Raw genomic sequence first — 20,209 nt, 5'->3', positions numbered from 1 at the left:
CATATATGAGACTAATGCTCAACAATATAGTAATGATTTGCTCCACTAGAGTGAGCTGTTGAGCCTAACTATCTCGCCTCCTGTCACATCTCATTACAGTCAGCTCCCTTTCACTGCAAAAGCAGCAGAAAAATCTAGATCATATTTTACATTTCAATGTACTATTCTAAAATTCTTAAGATGTTACAGATGGTTTAACATTTGTGGTACAGATATTTTATGTGTATATGCTATATATTTTTTACAGTAAAGACCAGCTATCTGTTCTAGTCCTGAAACACATCTTAATGTCTGCTGAGCTGCACTCAAAACTACACAATATTGAAGAAAAAGAACAATAAAGAGCTCCAACAACAGGGAAATTGAAACACAGCCCTACATCATCGAAAGAGAGCTTGACTTCGAAAGACATTTCTGCTATTTTTTACAAACTACAGAAATCACTGTGGATTTACATATTCAGTTTTAGGTTCAGCTCCTGATGTTAAAGCCCTGTAACCTAATTTTTAGCAATATTAGCTCTTCTTTGTTTAAATATTGAGCAACCGTCTGTCTCTATCCTTAGAGAGAGCGTCCTTCATGTGAGGAGGTGCCACGACTGAGAATGTTATGAAACTGAACTTTATGCAAAGGGTAAGAGCTCAGACAGGCAGCTCCGTTCTTATGTGCAGAGCACATAGTATTTATTGCATGACACCACCAACTGTGGGCATGGGATGTGTGTGTGTGTGTGTGAGTGCGTGTGCACGCATATGATTTTACCATTGTGTGGGATAAAAATGCACGCCCTTTGAGCCTTTCAGACATCACAGGGGAAAGTGATTTTTCTTGCCCAAAAAGTTTTTTAGTTAAGACTTTGATACGCAACATTCAATACACAAACAATAAAACAGACTGGACAGTGTGTGTGTGTGTGGGTGTGTGTGTGTGTGTGTGTGTGTGTGTGTGTGTGTGTGTGTGTGATATAAGGAGAGAAAAATCCTTTTTGTGTCTCTTTCATAAGTTGAGCTCACGTGCATCCTGACCATGTGACTGGATGCACATCGTAAGATGATGAAAAGGACAAATGTGACCCGATGAAAGGGAGGAAAAAAAAAAGTTGCATAAATGAAAAAAATATGGGAGGGATGGACGAAGTAGCAGATCTGAGGGAGTGACAGAAAAAGAAAGAGGGAGGGAGAAGAGGAGAATAGAGAGACAGCAGGACCAAACTCACTGCCTTCTTTTCCTCCAGTGCTCTGTCCCTTCTTTCTCCTTGTGACGCCAAGCTGAGATCAACAGATAGGTGAGTTCAACTTCAGCATTATCCCTTTATTTCACATTTTGCCTCTTGTCTATTTTTTTCTCCATTATTCAAGATTTCATCCCTGCAGCTATCTGAATTCATCCACTCATCTCTCTTTTAACAGCCTTAATTCAGCCCCCATGAGTCATTATTTTTTTTTTTTACACATATTTATCTGTACTGTTGCATGTATGTATAAGCAAATGAAAAGCAGAATTTGACTGAGCCCTGCGTGGATGAATTTACAGTAAGATATCTCTCTCATCTACCAGATCTCTCCTCTTTCTCCTTATCTCCAGTTTCTTCCCCTCTCACAGAAAAAAAAGTTTTTAGGGGTAGTCCAAGGATGAATTAATCATTGCTCATTAACCAAAACGTCTCTGGCAGATGTTGACCTGCTGCTTTATTTATGTGTGAGAACATTTTTATGACTGTGTTTATTTGCTTTTGAGTCTGTTGGCTAAATGCATGCAGCTAAGCTTGAGGGTTTGCGGAAAGCCAAAGTTTCCGTTGGCTGGATGGAGAGGCTACTTTTAGCTTCGGTTATTACTCCCTTTGCCCTGACTGGTTCAGAGTGAGGGCTACATTTTCACGATGCTTCTCAAGGTTCTGACTGTCCTTTATATGACTCTGATTATTTTAAAGGATAAAAACATCTATGAATCTCTTTCATTTTACTGCGGAATGTTCCATTAGGGTTAGAAGAGAAGTTTTAAATTACATGTTTTGTCAGAGTATGGAATGTGAGTTCCATGGCTTTGTGTGATTTTATTGGATTTTTGTGGTAACATGTGCATATATATTTAGAAGCTCCTGCTTTACATGTATTGTATCTCTCACTGGTTTCTGCAGGCCTACTGGTTTACCTCTCTTTACCTAATGTCACACCGCTGCCACACGTCATTCATAAGCCCTTCTCTTCTCTGCCATTCTACTTTTGTTTCCCTCCAGGATGCTGTGCCTCAGCACCTTGTCCACACTCCTCCTCCTGCTTCTCCTCTACCCCCCGCCACTGTCTGCCCAGGAGATGCTTGTACGTCTGGCAGGCGTAGGCCGGCGCAACGCAAGCGAGGGACGCGTGGAGGTGTTCTACAACGGCGTATGGGGCACAGTGTGTGATGACGAGGTGGATATTAACTTGGCCAATGTGGTGTGCCGACAGATGGGCTTCCAACGCGGCTTGACCTGGGCGCACAGTGCCAAGTTTGGTGAGGGGGAAGGTATGTCCAGCCAATGGCATTGAGCTTTGAACACCTTACACCTACTTAAGTTGTTACTTCTTTTGATTCAATAACTCACTGCCCTTTCTTGATGTTAGGTTTGATCTGGTTGGACAATGTGCGCTGCATGGGCACAGAGCCCTCTATCGCAGACTGTCGCTCCAATGGTTGGGGAATCAATGACTGCACTCACGCTGAGGACCTGGGGGTCATTTGCAGCCCAGTGAGGAGCCCAGGTTCACCCGCTGTCTCCGTGCAGGAGACTCCTTCATCCTCCAGGCGCCAGCCAAGCCAGCAAAGACAGCCACAGTCTGTGCCTCCCCCAGCCGAAACCCCCTCATCTTCTGCAAGGGGCCATGAGATCGCCCTCCATCGCAACCCAACATCTCCCCGTCGCAGCATCATCTCGCCGCAAGAGAACGGCCACGAGATCCGGATCTCGCAAAGGAATCGAGGTGGTTCCAGGCCAAGCTCGCAGACGAGCCCGGCTCTGCCACAAGGGCACCAGCTACCTTCGCGTCTGGTCAACGGTGCTGCCTACAGGCAGAGCCAGGACACAGCGAGGAACGGGCCACAAACCATGAGACGAGAGGCAGAGGGACAGGCGAACGGGCAGTCCCAAACCCAGTCTGAGCGGAGGACTGACAGGCATCAGCAGCTCAGCGGGAACCATGTCGAACCAGGGCCTGTTCATCCTGAGGTTGGACTGGAAACTGACGTGCACTACACACAGGTAAAAACACACGGACACCTTCTAGTACACTGCAAAGAAGCAGCCCAGTCTAGATTTATTCAGACTCCCATACATAAATGTAATTTGTGGAGCCACAGGCCAGTGGACATGTATAATTAGAGACAAACCTAAAACCAGACCTTCTCCAGATCCAGCTCTTTTGCAGTCTTAAGTTTAGGACCCAACCACCAGAAGCTCAACAGCCCCTTTCTTCAAACGTGCAAGAAATTCAAAACCAGAGGAAATTGCAAGACAGTTATCGCTTGTGTTTGGCTTTCTGTCTTTTCAACTTGCAGAGTTTACACTTTCTTCACCATTTTGTAATCATCATGACATGTATCCATACACATTAAACAATCTCTCTGTTTTCTGTTAGTTTCCTTCCTGCTGCCTATATGTAATGTGGATGATTAGAGAGCGGGATGATTTGAGACATAGCATGTCATCTTATCGTGTTATTCTTCTCCAGATTGCGTGCTGCTGGCAGATATTTAGTTAAACAAGATGTGGTTTGAGCCAAGATGAAGTCATGTTTTTAGTGTGCGTGACAAAGATCCATTTCTATCCTGCAGATCATTCAGGATGAAGCACTCAAGTATTAATCCCCTTAAAACATTGCAGGGATCTGACAGGGTTCACTTAGAGGAGGCTCGTCTACGGCCTGTGCTGTCCAGCAACCGCGGCGGCCTCGTGACGGAGGGAGTGCTGGAAGTGAAGCATGCTGGGAGGTGGCGTCACGTGTGTAACCGGGGCTGGGACCTGAGCAGCAGCCGTGTCGTCTGTGGCATGTTAGGATTCCCTGCTGCAGAAGTGTTTGACCAAAACGCCTACAGGTGAGTGTGTGACAGTGGACAGAGAAAGTGTGTGTGTGTGTGTGTGTGTGTGTGTGTGTGTGTGTGTGTGTGTGTGTGTGTGTGTGTGTGTGTGTGGTTATTAAAGGGATGGAAAAGTGCGGCGGACTACACATCCCTTCATGAATTAGGCGGCCCCATGCCTGGATTGCTGTTCCATCCCCCCTGTAGTAGAGGTTAACCGCAACTGCTGTCGTTAGCTCAACCACACTTGGCATGGCATGTCCACTGTGGCATTAGCCGAGCCCGGCTGTCCACCGGGTCTGTCTGCTCCATTGGCTGAGTGGGCCTCTACGCAGACATTTAAAATAGTCTTAGAGAGTATGTTATTAATGTCAAATCCAGACTACGAGATCATCATCATCATCATCATCATGGCGTGTCTTTACAAGAATCCTCCCTTACATGGTTTCTAATCTCATATAATTAAGAAACCCCCACTGAAAACTGTGTGCAGCAGCACTATGTAAAGCAGAGTGGCATGTCTGAAAGTCTGAGGACTCACTTATATTCAACTAAAGTATATACATTACTGAGGAGGTTTGATCTCTGTGTTTCTATCAATGTCATTAGCTCCAAAAAATCCACTGAACATTAACGACCCAGCAACAAACAGCAGACAGACACCGTTAGCAGCTCGCTGGTGAACAAAGTGAAGCAAGCCAGTTGGTGGAGACCAAACCATGTTTGAATGTTTTCCTTTGAGGGAAACACAAGGTGAATTTATACATGCAGTTCTGACTTAATGTAGTGACTTTAATAAATCTCCAAGTTCTCCCGTTCGCCCCTCAGTGGCTATAACATTAGATATTTGTTATCTGTAAGTCATCACAGAATGTATTTTATTCTATGAGGTAGAAACACAGCTCCAAATGAATCATAACATTGCACTGTCTGCTAGATATATATATATATATAACTGTTTGCTAACACGTTAACAAGGTCGCAGATTTTTCTGGATGGGGGCATAAAAATGCAGGTTAAATCTAAGTTAACCTATCTATTACTGTAAAGTTTTAACACTTCATCTTTTAAGATAAAATGATCATGTCTTTGTTAATTAATTGTTGCATGGGAGCTGTAGCTGTTGAATCCCATCAATGTACAAATATTTTACTAGGTAGTGTATTTTTGGATGTATTTTTAGTTTAGCAGACAGAAAACCCATCAGACGAAAGCTTGTACGGAGGCTTGTAGGAAAGGAAACAGGACTTCAGCTTTCTCTTTGTTGTATGTATACAAAATATAACTCTTTTGTTGTCCCTAAAACACACATCATTTGCTCAATGTCAGGTTGTTATGCTGAATTTGTCTCTATAAGTCCAGCACATCTGTCTAGCTTTAGCCATAAATACCCACTTTAGCACCTACACAAACCTTCAAAGCCCTTACACACACATACCATAAAACCCCAATACCTCACCTACACACACATGCTAATACATCCCTGCCTCCACCCTCGTCGCACAGCATCTTACGAGACCTTACATAAACTATGTCCAAAATCCATGTGAGCACACAAATAAATACGCAAATACACACACACACACACACACAGACTTGTGCACATGCAAACACAACCCTCTGTGTGTCCGTCTGTCTGCCCACAGAGGTCTTTTTATGGCTTGGCTAACAGGGTGAGTGTACTGACCGCTGGCCTGCCCTGCACCATCTGTCTCTCCATGTCGCCAATAATTACCCCTTGTGTCCTGCACTGCTCTGCATAGCGGCAGGAAACAGGCTGCATCTCCTCAGCTGCCCTGTTCACCACCACGGGCCACAGCCCAGCAATGACTAACTCTCTCTGATAGTATCTTATCTCTTAAGGGCTTCTTCAGAGCTGTGTACATTAGATGCAGCGATGTGAGAAAAGCTAAACTTCTGAGTTCCATTTGGCGCTTCAGTTTGGGCGATTACAGCTTCCAAGTCCAAGATGGTGCTTAGCTGGTTTTGCACCATGCTAACTTTTTAAAGCTAATGTTAATGTGGACAACAACACAGAAAAACACCTCAGAGATGTCTGGAGAAACATTGAATTTCTGTGCCAAGAACCTGACCAGCAGCTTGTGTAAAGACCGGACAAGGCCAGAGAATGTTTGTTTTTTGTCAACCTCCACCCAGCTACGTGGGAGACGAATGGAGCAGCCATTTTTGTCCGACAGTAAACATCTGAGATGGAGAGAATGTTTTTTTTTCAACAAGCAGCAAAGTGGATCATTGGCGTCTAGTGCCAGATGTCCATGTATTTTGAAGCAGAGTTATGTTGGCACTGTCCTTTTGAAAATGTTTCCCGAGGTAGAAATTGTGACATATTATAGGCGTTATTATGAATTCCACCGCTTTTCTTGGCAAGATGCATAGCATTCAAGCGCTGGGATCGACCAGGTTTACATGCTCGCAGATGTACTGGTAACCTGATTAGGTCCTATGCCCTTACCAATGAGCCAACCCTGACCCTAACCTTACCAATGAGCCAACCCTAACCCTAATCCTGAACCTACCAATGAGCTATCCTGATCCTAATTACTCAAGGTCAATGATTAACCTCAACCAATCATCTCTGCCTCAACCAGCTACGCAGGGTGGATGTTGCCAAGAAATTCAGTGGGATTCATAATTATCTATTTAGCGACTATATCCATTTTTTGCCTTGAAAGCAGCATGGTTGTAGGGATGGCAATGTTGGTCTGCCTGTCCACCCCTTTGCTCCAGGATGAGATACCTCCACAAACATTGGGTGGATAGCCAGCCATGACATTTGGTACAGACATTCCTGATCCTCAGAGGATGAAGCCCACTTGGTGATTTCCAGACTTTTCCTTTGGTTTGGGTTTTTTTTGGTCTGAACAACTATTGGATGGATTGACAATTAATTTTGATACAGTCATTCATGGTGCCCAGAGGATCAACCCTAATAACTTTGGTGATCCCTGACTTTTCCACTAGCGCCACCAGCAGGTGAAAGCTTTCTGTTATCCAGTGGAATATCTCAACATCTCCTGGACGGATAGGCTCGAAATGTATGGTTCACTGACACTGAATTGTAATAACTTTAGTGATCCCCTGATAGTTTCTTTAGCGCCGCCATGAGGGTGTTATTTCTGTTTTGGAGTGAAATGCCTTGACAACTATTGGATAATTGCCATGAAATTTGGTACAGACAACCATGTCCCCCCCCCCAGAATGAATTATAATAACTTTTCAACTAGCGCCATCATCAGGTCAAATTGTCCAGTGTCTTGGCGTATGACCAAGCACTGCTTTGCTTAAGTACAGCCTCACAGAGCTGCTGTCATGGCTGTGGGCTCTTTGTTTTATATCGATCCATGCATGATAAGTCAGATCTTAGTGGTGCTACCCACTGTGCTGGCTGTGGTTCATGCCCGTTCTTCTTTGTGGTTTGTGTCCACTGGAACAGCTGTAATTATGATCTGAGAGATCCAGCAGAATATTCTGTTGACTGAACCTGCTGCACACCCTTTGCTGTGTCAGCACTTCCCTCTCTGCCCATGTGGTTGTTGTTTTTTTGGTGTGACTGCCTTTGTCTCTGCCTGTTAAGTTGCACAGCACATTTTTACAGCTGCTTAAATACTCCCCCACTTTGCTGTGCTTACAAAAGGCAAACACCAAATCCATTTTCCAGCTCCTTTGTTTCATCACATCCACACTCTCTTTGAGGCAGACAGAAACTTCAGTTCTTCTAATTTACTTTAACCCCCTGCTCCTTCTCCCCTCCTCAGTTACGTCTTTTTTTTATGTCTTTGTGGCAATTATGCTGAAACCCACATTTCATGGAAAAAACATCATTATGACCCCTTTGACTTTTTGTTCCATGGAGGTTAATGGGACTGTCTCCAGGCTGCTGTGGAGCCAGTGTGGCAACCTGCTGTCTCCTTAGGGATTCGATTGTTCCAGTCAGGCAGCTTTGCATTCATGCAGAATAATAACTGGTTATCTCTGCTTTCCTGACAGTCAGATCCTCTCTCCAGTGCGGCTTATGGTATTGTGTGGTCAGAGTTGAATAAAAAACCTGGCATCGAGCTGAAGATCCTAAGAAAGTCTTCTCGATTCAAGTTCAGCAGTGCTGCGGTCACAACCTGTTTGTTGTGCCGTAGGCTTGATGCTGCGTTCACTTCCCTTCCTTTAGATCTCCTCATAAGAGTGGGAAGAGCCTCAACTCAGCTCCAACTTGTGTTTTCCACCTGACAAAGAGCTTTCAGCTCTGAGCTAACAACTGAGATGTCTCTGAGTGAAAACCAAAAGAACATGCTTTTCCTCGTCCTGTGAAGTTAGGCGATGCTCATAAAAGTTGCCCAGTTCACAGAGACTTACATCACTCGCTCCTCGTTTCCCAGCATGCAGTCATAACGTTAAGTAACAACGCTGGGGTTTTAAAGAGCTTTGTCTTTACAGAAGCAAGGCAGGGAAAGTTGATACGTACGTGCATATTTCCATGTCTGGTGTGTGTGAACCAACATGCTACTGCTCGACCGCACAGCAGACACTGCCAAGCAGAGCAGGCAATTATATGGGTGGCACCCTCTCCCCCTCCTCCCCCCTCCATACCCCCTTACAGTTTGTCTCTCTCATTTTGATTTACTACCAAGTTATGAAACATGTAGACACACACACACACACAAGCAGATAGACTCAAACAAATAGACACCATCATACACAACTCACACATAACCTCTTTAAATAGCACAAAGAAACCATCAGTTCTACCACTTCTCATCAACATGAGGAGAATTATGTGCTTCTAGATCCATTGTGTTATTTAGAAATGTTATTTTATGTGTCTTGTTTCCTTGCAGTGGTGGTTTCTCCAGTTTTAGGGCAATAGAAAGAAGGAAGAAAGGAAGGCATTGAAGAAAAATGAAAAAAAGAATGAGAGATAGGAAAAGAAGCAAAGTCAGGAGAGAAAGAATAAAAGAAAGAAGGAAGGCAGAAAGAACAGATGATATGATATACATAAAGTTATAGAAATCATTTTTTACATGAATGGTGGTCGGTCACATTGACAAACCCACAAAGAATTTCTACTCATCTCTGCAGTTGCCCTCTCAGGTCTACCGGACATTTTTTGTTCCTTTTTAGGTTTGCTCTCGCTGCTCTCATCAACCTGATTTCAAACAGCAGCAGAGAGTCGCTCTGATTTATCAACTTTACCTGCCCAGCACCAAGCTGGTGAACCTAGTGGAGCATTAGGCAGCTAAAGAGCCACATATTTTGTTCCATACAGTCGTTTGCTTGGCTCTAGGTTTCTATTGTGGGTTTCCTCACACACATTCCTCATCTAATATGGGTACTGTGCATAATAAACCATGGATTTCTGGGATACTGGGGTTCTCCTGGAGAGGAAACATATCCCCTTTTAGTTTGCCCAATATTTAATTGCATCATGAATCTGGTTGTACAGTAAACTCTGCTCCTGTCTATTCTTGGTGTTGTGAGTCATTTAATTCAGGCACATTCATGAAGGGCGTCAGTCACGCTGCACCTGTCTGTGGTCACTCTGGTTGATGCAAGTGGTCAGCTCTAATATGTGTGCTTGTGTGTGTGTGCGTGTGTGTGTATGTGTGTGTGTGTGTGTGTGTGTGTGTGTGTGTGTGTGTGTGTGTGTGTGTGTGTGTGTGTGTGTGTGTGTGTCAGAGGGACACTTCCCAGACTCTGCCTGGTTTGTGAATCATTCTTTTTATTGAATTCTAGTTTTTTTCTTCTCTTTTTTCAGTCTTAGCATAGTGCATGTGTGTGTGCAGGCGTAGGGGGGCCTCATTCTGTGTATACACACTGTTTCCCTTTAGACTCTAGTTTAAGGTAGGCTAATATTCATGAAACTAGACACAGTTTAGAAACCCCTGTTGGGGTTGGCAGACCTCAATAAGGCTTCTTGAAAGGGATTAATGTATAGTGGCTTCCTCGTATTTTTAGTTTGCCCCAAACCAGACATCTACTGTAGACATATAGACAAACACTGAGACAGAAATACCCTTGACTAGATGGAAGATCTAAAAAAGTCATGACAACAAGGTGGTGGTTTGAGACGAAAGAAACGAAAAAAGGGAGTTATGTGATCCGTTATTGTAAATCTCCCTCTCTCTCTTTCTCCCTCCCTGTCACTAAAACGAGCGCTATGTTTATCCAAAGACACACACGCCCTTCCCAGCATGTTGTCTCCGTCATAGATCTCAGTTTGTTTATTCAAGGTTTGATAGACAGAATGTAAGAGTTGGCATGTAAAGGAAGAACAAAAAAAGGATGACTGAGGAGGAAAGACTGTGGGACTGTATAGGACAGCTGGTTGTTTAGTCTACTGGATGTAAAGATGCACAGTTGTAACTCCAAAGTGGGATGTTCTCTTTCTTTCAGGAAACTGTGGGACTCTAAGATAGCTGATCCGTCTGCAAGGTAAAACATCTGCTTTTTAAAGGATATAACTTAATAGCTTGACAGATCATTGACGTGACAAATGACAGCAAATATATCTCTCGTGTCACTCTCTGCTTTCTCCCCCCCCCCCCCCCCCCCCCCCAGACTGAGGACGCAGATCAGTAAGAAGGCCTACTGGGTGGAGAAGGTGCAGTGTCAGGGCGTGGAGGTCTCTCTGGCCCAGTGCCAGGCCCAGCTGTCCCTGCCCAGGAGTGATGTCCCATGCCGCGACGGCATGCACGCCGTGGTCCGCTGTGTCCCTGGATCCCAGTTCACACGATATGGCAGAGCACCTGCACCACCTGCCGTGCCGGTCAGTGTGGAGGTGGAAGTTGAAGCAAATATAGATTTTTTAAAATGACATGAAGAGTTTGATATTTCATGGCATTCACTTATTATTGTTTTTTTTTTTACCAAGATCAATACCACTGTCCCATCCGTTCGCTAAATATGAAGCTATAGCGAGGAGACAGTTAGCTTAGCTTAGCATAAATACTGGAAGCAGGAGGAAAAGGCTAACAGTAGCATGGCTCTGTCCAAAGTCATTTTACAAATGAACATGTTAACTTGGTTTGTTCAACTCAAGAAATACTTTCTGAGTCAGATGAGAAGATTGATACCCGGCTTCTGTGCGTATGAAGCAACCGTCATCAGGTTATATTAACAAGGGGAAACAGCTTGTTTCATCCGTACAAAAAAACAAAAACAATGTTTTGTTTATTTATATATTAAGTGCATTTGTAAATTTAGACTGTGATAGCTGTTGTCCCTGTTTCCAGTCTTTGTGTGAAGCTAAGCTAACCATCTCCTGGCACCGGTTTCAATCTTCTCAACCAAATGTATCAGCACTCAGGTGAATGAGTGTTTTCTCGAAACTTTTTCTTTAAATAATAATTTGGATGCTTTATTTTTCCCAAATACTCTGTTTCATTGAGTTGAGAAAATAATCTTCAGATCTAGCCAAAGAAACCGCCCAAGTATCCGTATCAGGCTGAAATGTTGTTTTTGAGGCCGTCTAACTAAATCTAAAAAATATAGCCATAAGACTCCAGATCCAGTCAGGGCTTCAACTTTGAATTTACAAACTCCCATTTTGTACCTAAACTCTTTCGTTTTCCTTGCAGCCCGTAGTGCGTCTGAAGGCGGGGCCCCGGCTCGGGGAGGGCCGCGTTGAGGTGCTGAAGGAGGGGAAGTGGGGCTCTGTGTGTGACCACCTCTGGGGCATCACTGCAGCCAGCGTGGTCTGCAGAGAGCTGGGCTTTGGGACGGCCAAAGAGGCGCTCACCAAGGCTCAGCTGGGACAGGGTAAGACAGGACACATGAACACACACACACAGTGTACATAAAGTGCACTTTAAATCCTTTCGGGTGCTTTCCAGGGATGCATTTACTCACCGAGCCTAGTGAGCTCATGGTGGGAGACGTTTGTGTATTCAAAAAAAAACTATCATCTAAAACTATCATCTTGTCCTATATGAGCAGATTATTCTTCATTCATAAAATCAGTAAGAGACCCAGCTACAGACCTGATAACCCCCTTTTATCTTGAATGGTACCGACTTTGAATCAGTTCACCATGCACTCTGAGCATGATCAGTTGAGTTCAGTGATCCTTTAGACTAAACACGTCTCAGCCTGAATGTCTGTTGCTAAACGCAGCACTCCAAGAACCATGGGCTCCGATCAAACAAATAAACCCAGAGAAAATGTTTACAGCCCGACTTCTACTTCTATCGCAGAGGCTGATTGTTGAGGAACTCTACCCATGACCAATTATACCAGTGTAAACTATGCGAGGAGGTTCCAGCGACCAAAACAATGGCGTGTGTTGTTGTCAAAATAAACCCTTTGTAAGTGAAAAGTTAGCGCCGCTTTGAAACCAGGATGTCAGGCAATCAGCACTGAGCAGGACCAAACATTCCGTGTAACCGTGATTACTTTGGCACTGCTTTTGTTGTGGGTATGAGAATATAACCGTTAAATTGTCCAGCAATAATAGAGTTAAACATTTTTCTAAGAAATAGACCCTCACTTTCACACACTCAGTTATTATCCTTTTTTTTTTTTTCCTGCCGCAATCACATTCATTTCCTTCCATTATCTTTCTTTCTGCCCAAACAAGCACGTACCATGTCCTATAATAGTGGGTGCATTTCCTTCTCTCCACTGTGCTTAATGAAGTAATTCATGGAAATTAATTTGAGTGTTCCTTTCAGGGCTCTAATAAAGTAGGTGCTATGGTGCAGTTATGTCTGAAAAAAAATACACATGGTTAAATGTCAGAGTGGAGCACTGTGGCCAGTTTACCATAATTGTGTGAACATATATCCCATATTGGAGATGAATCTGTGCGTTGCGACGTGAAGGCTCATGGGTAGCGCAGTTAAAGGAGAGCAAATTGAAGCGAGACTTGATGACATCATTAGCTATTTAAGGCCAAATTATAGGGCTTCAGCCTTGGCCTCACTCACCTACGCCAACAGAGATGTTTTCAAAAGATTTTCTTCCATTTTTGGTTTCTATTTTGGTTTATAAAGCGTGGCTGGTGTGCAGTGTGCCGCACAGTACAGTCATTTAGACAGAGAGCTCTGTGGCTAAGCTCAGTTTCAGAGCCACGCCAGAGGTCCCGATCGTGTCTGGGCCTTTAACCCCACTATGTGGACATCTGTGGCTATAGAGCCCTCCGGTTCTTTTCTGTTTGCATGTGGCCTATTGTTGGTAAGACACGTAAATAAATCATCTCTACACCCTCCTCCTGTAGGTACCGGCCCCATCCACATGAACAGTGTGCAGTGTACCGGCAGAGAGAAGTCGATCGCAGAGTGCACCTACAGACCGGTGCCGCTTTACACCTTCAAGCACAACCAGGATGTAGCGGTCCGCTGCAACGTGCCCAACACTGGCGTGCAGGCCACGGTGAGAAAACGCATTAAACGCCTATACACATACGGCAGTGTTCACCAGACTGACACAAACACACTCTCTTCTTCCATAACCTTCAGGTGCGTCTGGCAGGAGGCAGAGAGCCATCAGAGGGCCGCGTGGAGGTGCTGATTGAGGTCGGAGGGGGGAAACGATGGGGCTCCATCTGCAGCGAGAGCTGGGGCATCAACGAGGCCATGGTGGTCTGTCGACAGCTCGGCCTGGGCTTCGCTTCGACTGCTCATCAGGTAAACGACAGAACAGAAAAATAGGTTTTTGCTTCAAACTCTCTTCTCTCGCCTCAAGCCTTTGTTCTGTGTGCGCCTGTATTTCCCTCGCACTTTTCGTCGTGCTGTTTGTGCGCCTCTGCTGTGTTATTACCGAGGCCTGAGGTAATTACAGGCTTCTCAAACGTCCACTTCCAGTGCAACGAAAATAAAAGAGGGAAAGTGAGGTGAAGAGAAATCGGGAGAAATTCACAGAGCAAACAGACCGAAAATAGAGCTGAGCATGGAAAGGGCAGCGTGAGTGTGTTTTGAGGGGGGCTGCCGGGAACATTTAACGGGTAGTTTTAAAAGAGTGGAAAATGTGATAATGTGTACTGATAGTTCCAATAAAAAAAATGGGGTTTCTTTGTTTATAGCAGAGATTGCCTTCAGCTCGGACATTTTCCACATGTAGAAGTGTTTGACACGTTCTCTTCTCGCGTCTCTGTGCAGGAGACCTGGTACTGGCCTGGTTCCTCAGATGCTGCTCAGGTGGTTCTGAGTGGAGCTCACTGCATCGGCACTGAGATGTCTATCCAGCAGTGTCGCAGAAACACCAACGTCTACTGTCCCAGAGGAGGAGACGGCAAGGCTGCAGGAGTCACGTGTGTAGAAAGTGAGTCCAAAACCAGCAACCACACAGATACATTTATGTTTGTTTAAAGGGAACTCCACATATTTTACACATCAGTACCACTGCTGTGTGAAAAGAAGACCTTTGTGGCTCCAGAATTTGATAAATTGCCTCAATTTGATACCACTTGAGTCAGTGTGGGCTGCGGCTGAAGACTACAAATTTGAAACTGACAAATCTGGGAGTGTGGAGTTAGACAGAAGTGAGCTTAACCAGACCTCTGTAGCCCGCTGCTCATCTCTGCTTGAGGCTACATTAGCTGCTACTAGCAAGACACACTTGTATCTTCGACTGAGTTGCCTTTTGGGTAATATAAGCCTTAGGTTTTGAAAAGGAAAAAGAACGCTTGGAATAAAACAGAAGAGTTGGAAGAGTAAAATTGGAAGAGTTCTCTTTTGATTAAACTCTGACCCTTGGCCCCTGCAGCTGCTCCTGACCTCGTCCTGGATGCTCAGCTCGTCCAGGAGACGGCTTACCTGGAGGACCGACCCCTCCACTTGCTGACCTGTGCTAATGAGGAGAACTGCCTTTCCTCCTCTGCCGCGAGGATGAACTGGCCCTACGGACACCGCCGCCTGCTGCGCTTCTCCTCCCGAATCATGAACATGGGCTGTGCCGACTTCCGCCCCAAAGCCACCAGAGAAAGCTGGACATGGCACCAGTGTCACAGGTAAGACTGGGGGGTGGGGGGGTGGGGGGCCGTAACCTGAACCAGACATTTACAGTGTTTGCTCCAAGCCGCTGTGTCACTTAGCTTTCAGGTTTTCATTTGAACCGACTCAACCGGCTCATTTTGCGCCTGCAGCCAGATATGAACTATGTGGTGACTTGAAGCTGCTGCAGGGTTTGGTTGGAAATGAAGAGCTGCATAATCTCCTCCATGGCACAGGAGCATCGTTATAAGGTGACACGAGAAAAAAAGAGAAGCATTGTACAAAACTGCTGTTTCTTCCAGAGATCACAAAATGTAATGACGGCAGCAAAAAGATAAACGTCAGATTTGGCGAGTGAAATGGCTTCACGGTGAAGTGATATTTTAATGTGATCACTATAAATAACCAAACACATAAAAGTCTGCTATTTAACACAATAAACACAATCTTTTATCCTCCAAAATGAGGTTTACAATAAACATCCTCCTCACTGCTCACCCAGTTGTTACAGTCAGAGCAGCCTGGCTTCTTATCTCAGCGGTTGTGGTTCTGTGTCCCAAAACGAGAGGCACAGCTCAGTGTCTCTCCCAGCCGCAACCCAATCACTACCTCCCCAACCAGAAAACACATGGTTTGACTTTTGGTACAGTCTGTTCTGGGAATGGTTTTGTAATGAGAGAAAAAGCGACACCAAACGGATATCTCCCTGCCCACTTGTGTTTTTACAATTGTTGCCCGTGTCTGTTTGACGCCTTCGCAACAACGAAACAGGATTTACGGCTGCTGTATTTCAACTTCACCTCCAGCTTTTTTTGTTTTTCACAGGATGATGTAGGTGTGAATTAAAAACAGCAGCAAACTCTTTACTTGCCTCACATATTAATCATGTCACCCTGATCCCATTCTCAGGCACTACCACAGCATTGAGGTGTTCACCCACTATGACCTGCTGACTCTCAATGGGACCAAGGTGGCTGAGGGTCACAAGGCCAGCTTCTGTCTGGAGGACACCTACTGCCCTGAAGGTGAGACATGATTACAGATTAATGTTGCGTAAATCTGCTTATTGAGGGAAAATCTAGAAACGAGAGCAGAATCGTGACAAACAAGAGAATCAAGAATACATAGAAGTGCAAAGCTGAAATCCTGTAATGAGCATTCAAAGTCAGCGGCAGGCTGTGAGATCAGAGGCCTAAATGGATCTTGGCTTCACAAGAAGCCCAGACAGCGTTATGCATTTGTAGATCTTTTCTATTCATTTGAAAGTTCCTGAAAAATATCTGTTTTTTAAGTCATTTTTGTTATAATTTCAGGCTGGTGGTCAAAATTCAAATCCACAGCCAATGACAGCAATGAACATCTACACATCACAGTCTTCTCTGTTCATCTCTCCTCATGTGCTTCCAACTGTTTCTTTCTACTAGGTATCCATAAACGGTACGCCTGCTATAACATGGGACAGCAGGGAATCTCAGTTGGCTGCTGGGACACCTACCGCCACGATATTGACTGCCAGTGGATCGACATTACAGACATACGACCCGGTGAATACATCTTCCAGGTGAGGAAGCTAGTTTATTACAACTAAAAAAAAAAACATCTTCTAAACTTCCGCTCAGCAGTTAATTGGGACATTTCTTTATCCAATACAAATATTGAGAAAAATGTAATCCACTTTTCAATCTTCATGGTGAAATCGCATAATTTCAGTAGCTTACACAACCTCTTGGATCAGGCATAAGAGCGAGAAGAAAAGCAGAACAGAGTTGGGGTTTCAACATCTGAAGGCGCACGAGAGATAAAAGCTGTGATAAAAGACTATAATTTGAGCTAAATGGCTCGCGGCTGGCGAACCATTCAGGTGTACAGTATGTATGTAGTTTTCAGGGTGTGTGCGTATTTAAGGAAAGTGAATTTAGTCTGGATTTATATAGAAAGTAGACCTGCTATTAGTCCACCCTTTTAGAAAGTGCAGGCTTAATGGCAGTGGAACAGCTCTGTCAGCACTTTACATGTATTCAGAGCTAGTTGTATGTTTGAAAGCCGAGTGTGTCTGTTTTTTAGACATCCGATCTGTTGTGGCGACCTACTCATCAGTCCTCCTTCTCTGTCATTTGTTCTATTTTTTATCATGGCAGAAAAGTGATGATGTTTACAGTTTACAATTATTTTCGGAGATGTTTACGTGTGACCTGCATGTGCGCGCGTGTGTGTGTGTGTGCGTGTAGACTGCATTTAAACCACGTGCAGGAGCGGTCCGTCTGTACACATGTGACGAGCCACGTCTCGAGATATAAAATCCTCGCGCGTGTCATGAAGCAGAGATTCACCATTGCCACGACGACGTGACCCAGCAGCACTTTGTGGTCCCGATTGTGGTTCAACAGTAGTTGAGCTGCTCATAAATGTGTGTAAGAAGTGAGAGATGTAGGGAGGGCGCAGATGCTCACTCGTCTTTCATGCAGCTGGGTGTTTCTTTGAGACGTCACCAAGTATCGCAGGGTGGCAGCCATTTTTAGGACCATACATTTAAACCGATGAGTCACCTCTGCTTGATTGCTCCTGATTGCTCCGTCATTTAAAAATCAACTGCGCAACCTCACCGTCTTTTACATGACAGTGGCGACCTTTCATTGTTCTGTAAAACTGGCTGCGGGCCCTTTGTTTCACATTATTACTTGAGCTTTTTAAAAGGGCATCAACTGCCACCCAGTAAATATGCTGTTTTACATCGGGACTATAAAGTATGTGCTGAAATCATTGCATGCTCTCTACATGCAATATTGGAAATATATGAAGTTCTTGAGACCACATTTGGCTGCAAATGTAATTAAAAAGTATCATAATAATGAATGTTTAACATCTTAAATCTTTGCTTGTAAATATAATTAGAACCGTTAAATGTGTATACTGTCTGTAAAAAAATGAAACTGGGTTGCTTTGTTGAATATGTGGTCGGGTTATCTGTTTGATGTGTGCATCAGGAAAATTCATTTGTGTGCTTTTCTTATATATGGCAGACAGGGTGGAAAACAACAAACCATGGCAACCAACCATGGCTACAGCCTAATGATAGACTGCTACTTGAATCCAAACCCAAAACTGTCATCTGCATCTCTGGCCCGTTTCCCTGCGTGGAGATAACAGTGGAAAGTGATGTCATGCATCACTTGAACCCATACTTTATACATCATGAGCCATATAGAAAGGAGAGAACAATAATTGAGCGGCTTCTCAGTCGGCCTCGTGGACGGACAGTTGTTTCCTCAGTCTGAAGTGAAGTGTTTGTCACTTGTTCCTTTACTAAAAGTGTTCCTGATCTACACTTAGACAGAAAGGTACTTTGTCAAGCAACCGGCAAAGACCCAGCAACTTGTCCTACACATAACAAAACTGCAACTTTTTGTTTACACTTGATACACAAGGTGTTTATACGTCATGAGCTTTAGAGGTGTCTACAGGAAGGCTTTTGAATCTTTGGCCAGATCCAGGCGCCCCCCCCCCCCCCCCCCCCCCCCCCCCCCCGCTTCCAGTCTTAATGCTAAGCTAAGCTAACTTCATTAAGGGAAGGTAAAAGATTTGCCTTTATGTTTAAAGGAGACTTCCAAACAAATATAACAAAACATCGTCTGCCTACAGGGGAATACAATGCGTGGGCCCATCTAGGATGCTATAACTGCTTGTGCGACTGGTTCAATTGGTTCAACTGCCTGGACGAAGAGCTGCAAGCGTTACAATGGAAAAGGGGTGGACAGCACCTCTCAATTCAATAGCACTTTTCCATGTATAGCAAAACAATGTCACTAGAGTCGGGATACATTTCCATTATACTTATAAGAAGCAGGATTTGCATGTTGTCCTTTAATACATCCTGTCTGATGAGAAAGGTACTGCACTCAACTGTGAGGAGGATGACTGACTTGAATCTTGCAGCATCTTATCTCTAGTCTGTTCTCATCCACAGGTGGAGGTCAACCCGTCCTTAGACATGGCTGAGTCTGATTTCCAGAACAACGTGATGCGCTGTCGGTGCAAGTACGATGGAGAACGAGTCTACATGTTTGGATGCCATGCAGGTACAGTGTGAAGACTTTTTCAGTGCACATGCATTTTTTCCATCTGATTGTCTCCCTTACTTGTTGCTACGTATTCCACGTCTCTTCGTTGTCTGTATTCATCAGGTGATGCTTACAGCGCCGAGGTGGAGGACTTGTTTGACCACCAACGTCAGATCTCCAACAACTTCCTGTGAATTAAGGAACACCCCGATTTAAGAACAGAACAACCGTACAAATCCTCACCACACCTCAACGTGTCAGGGGAAGGAGGTTGAATGACAATGACATGCCAGTAAATAGAAAGATGAGGGTCAGAGGGAGGCGGGTGGGACACTGGGATGGTATGGGAGAGACTTCATGCAAAATTGACTAATTAGGATCCTGTGACTGATTGTCATCAGCACCGACTGTTCCTGTTAGAAAGTCAAAGAGATTAAAGGAGAAATGTAGGAAGAGGAAAAGACCAAATTAAAGTAGAAAAAGACCAGTTGGCCGTCACAAGCATCATGTCACCATGATAAAACCTCGAGTAGTTATTTAAAAAACGCGTCTTGAATTTTTGAACAAATTTAATTCCCTTGATCAAAACTTAACCACAGTTAATAAAGTAATGACATGAAGGCACAAGAGAACAACACATCCTTTACTTTTACAGTACACAATCAGGCTATCGTCCACATGATATCAACCCAGTTAGCAGACTGTCTACAAAACTCTGTACATGCTTTACTGTGCTTTCACTGTTCACATTACTAAAGCAGTATTTACTGTTACAACTGTGTGGTTTTTTTTTTTTGAATGAGAATATTTTAATTTCCTGGTGCTATTTTGCGTTATTGGAATAAATATTGTAATGTATTGCAAATGTATTGTCATGTACAGTTTTATATTACTTCTCTGGAATATTGTTCTTTAGCTCTCTAATTTATGCAAACATTTTAATGTACTTTTGAGTTGAAACTTGTCCCTTTGTGGCTGTGTTTTGTATTGTTGATTTCATATATGACAAATATTTTCACTTGTTTCTTTTCCACCTGTATAACATCGGTAACATCAGATGAGATGTGGTCATACCACGGCATTACGCCTCTAACAGTACTTGGTAATGGTAGTAAAAGAATAAATGTCAGATTGACAAACTCGATGGTTATTTCAGGC

General features: G+C 44.1%; 1 protein-coding gene across 1 annotated transcript; it reads left to right on the top strand.

Annotated features, from left to right (window-relative positions):
• The first annotated feature begins 1,249 nt into the window (after positions 1-1,249).
• LOC306696691 (lysyl oxidase homolog 4-like) lies at positions 1,250-20,154 on the top strand. Its single transcript, XM_079160361.1, has 15 exons — positions 1,250-1,285; positions 2,237-2,505; positions 2,604-3,238; positions 3,860-4,071; positions 10,459-10,497; positions 10,624-10,831; positions 11,643-11,823; positions 13,280-13,434; positions 13,521-13,688; positions 14,160-14,322; positions 14,767-15,010; positions 15,903-16,018; positions 16,418-16,554; positions 18,958-19,069; positions 19,175-20,154. The coding sequence occupies exons 2-15, from the start codon at positions 2,238-2,240 to the stop codon at positions 19,243-19,245; spliced, it is 2,709 nt and encodes a 902-aa protein (XP_079016487.1). The 5' UTR covers positions 1,250-1,285; position 2,237; the 3' UTR covers positions 19,246-20,154.
• Positions 20,155-20,209: the final 55 nt, after the last annotated feature.

The sequence above is a fragment of the Pholis gunnellus genome (genome assembly GCF_910591455.1).
Source record: "Pholis gunnellus genome assembly, chromosome: 5".
NCBI classification, from domain to species: Eukaryota; Metazoa; Chordata; class Actinopteri; order Perciformes; family Pholidae; genus Pholis; species Pholis gunnellus.
This window is presented reverse-complemented; position numbering and strand designations above follow the sequence as displayed.

What these genes read in the sequence shown, in the direction of transcription:
- LOC306696691 (XM_079160361.1), top strand. Translation starts at nt 2,238, where the DNA reads ATGCTGTGCCTCAGCACCTTGTCCACACTCCTCCTCCTGCTTCTCCTC. An exon ending in ACACTGGCGTGCAGGCCACG is followed by an intron (nt 13,435 to 13,520) that starts GTGAGAAAACGC and finishes CATAACCTTCAG; the next exon opens with GTGCGTCTGGCAGGAGGCAG. An exon ending in AGGAGTCACGTGTGTAGAAA is followed by an intron (nt 14,323 to 14,766) that starts GTGAGTCCAAAA and finishes TGGCCCCTGCAG; the next exon opens with CTGCTCCTGACCTCGTCCTG.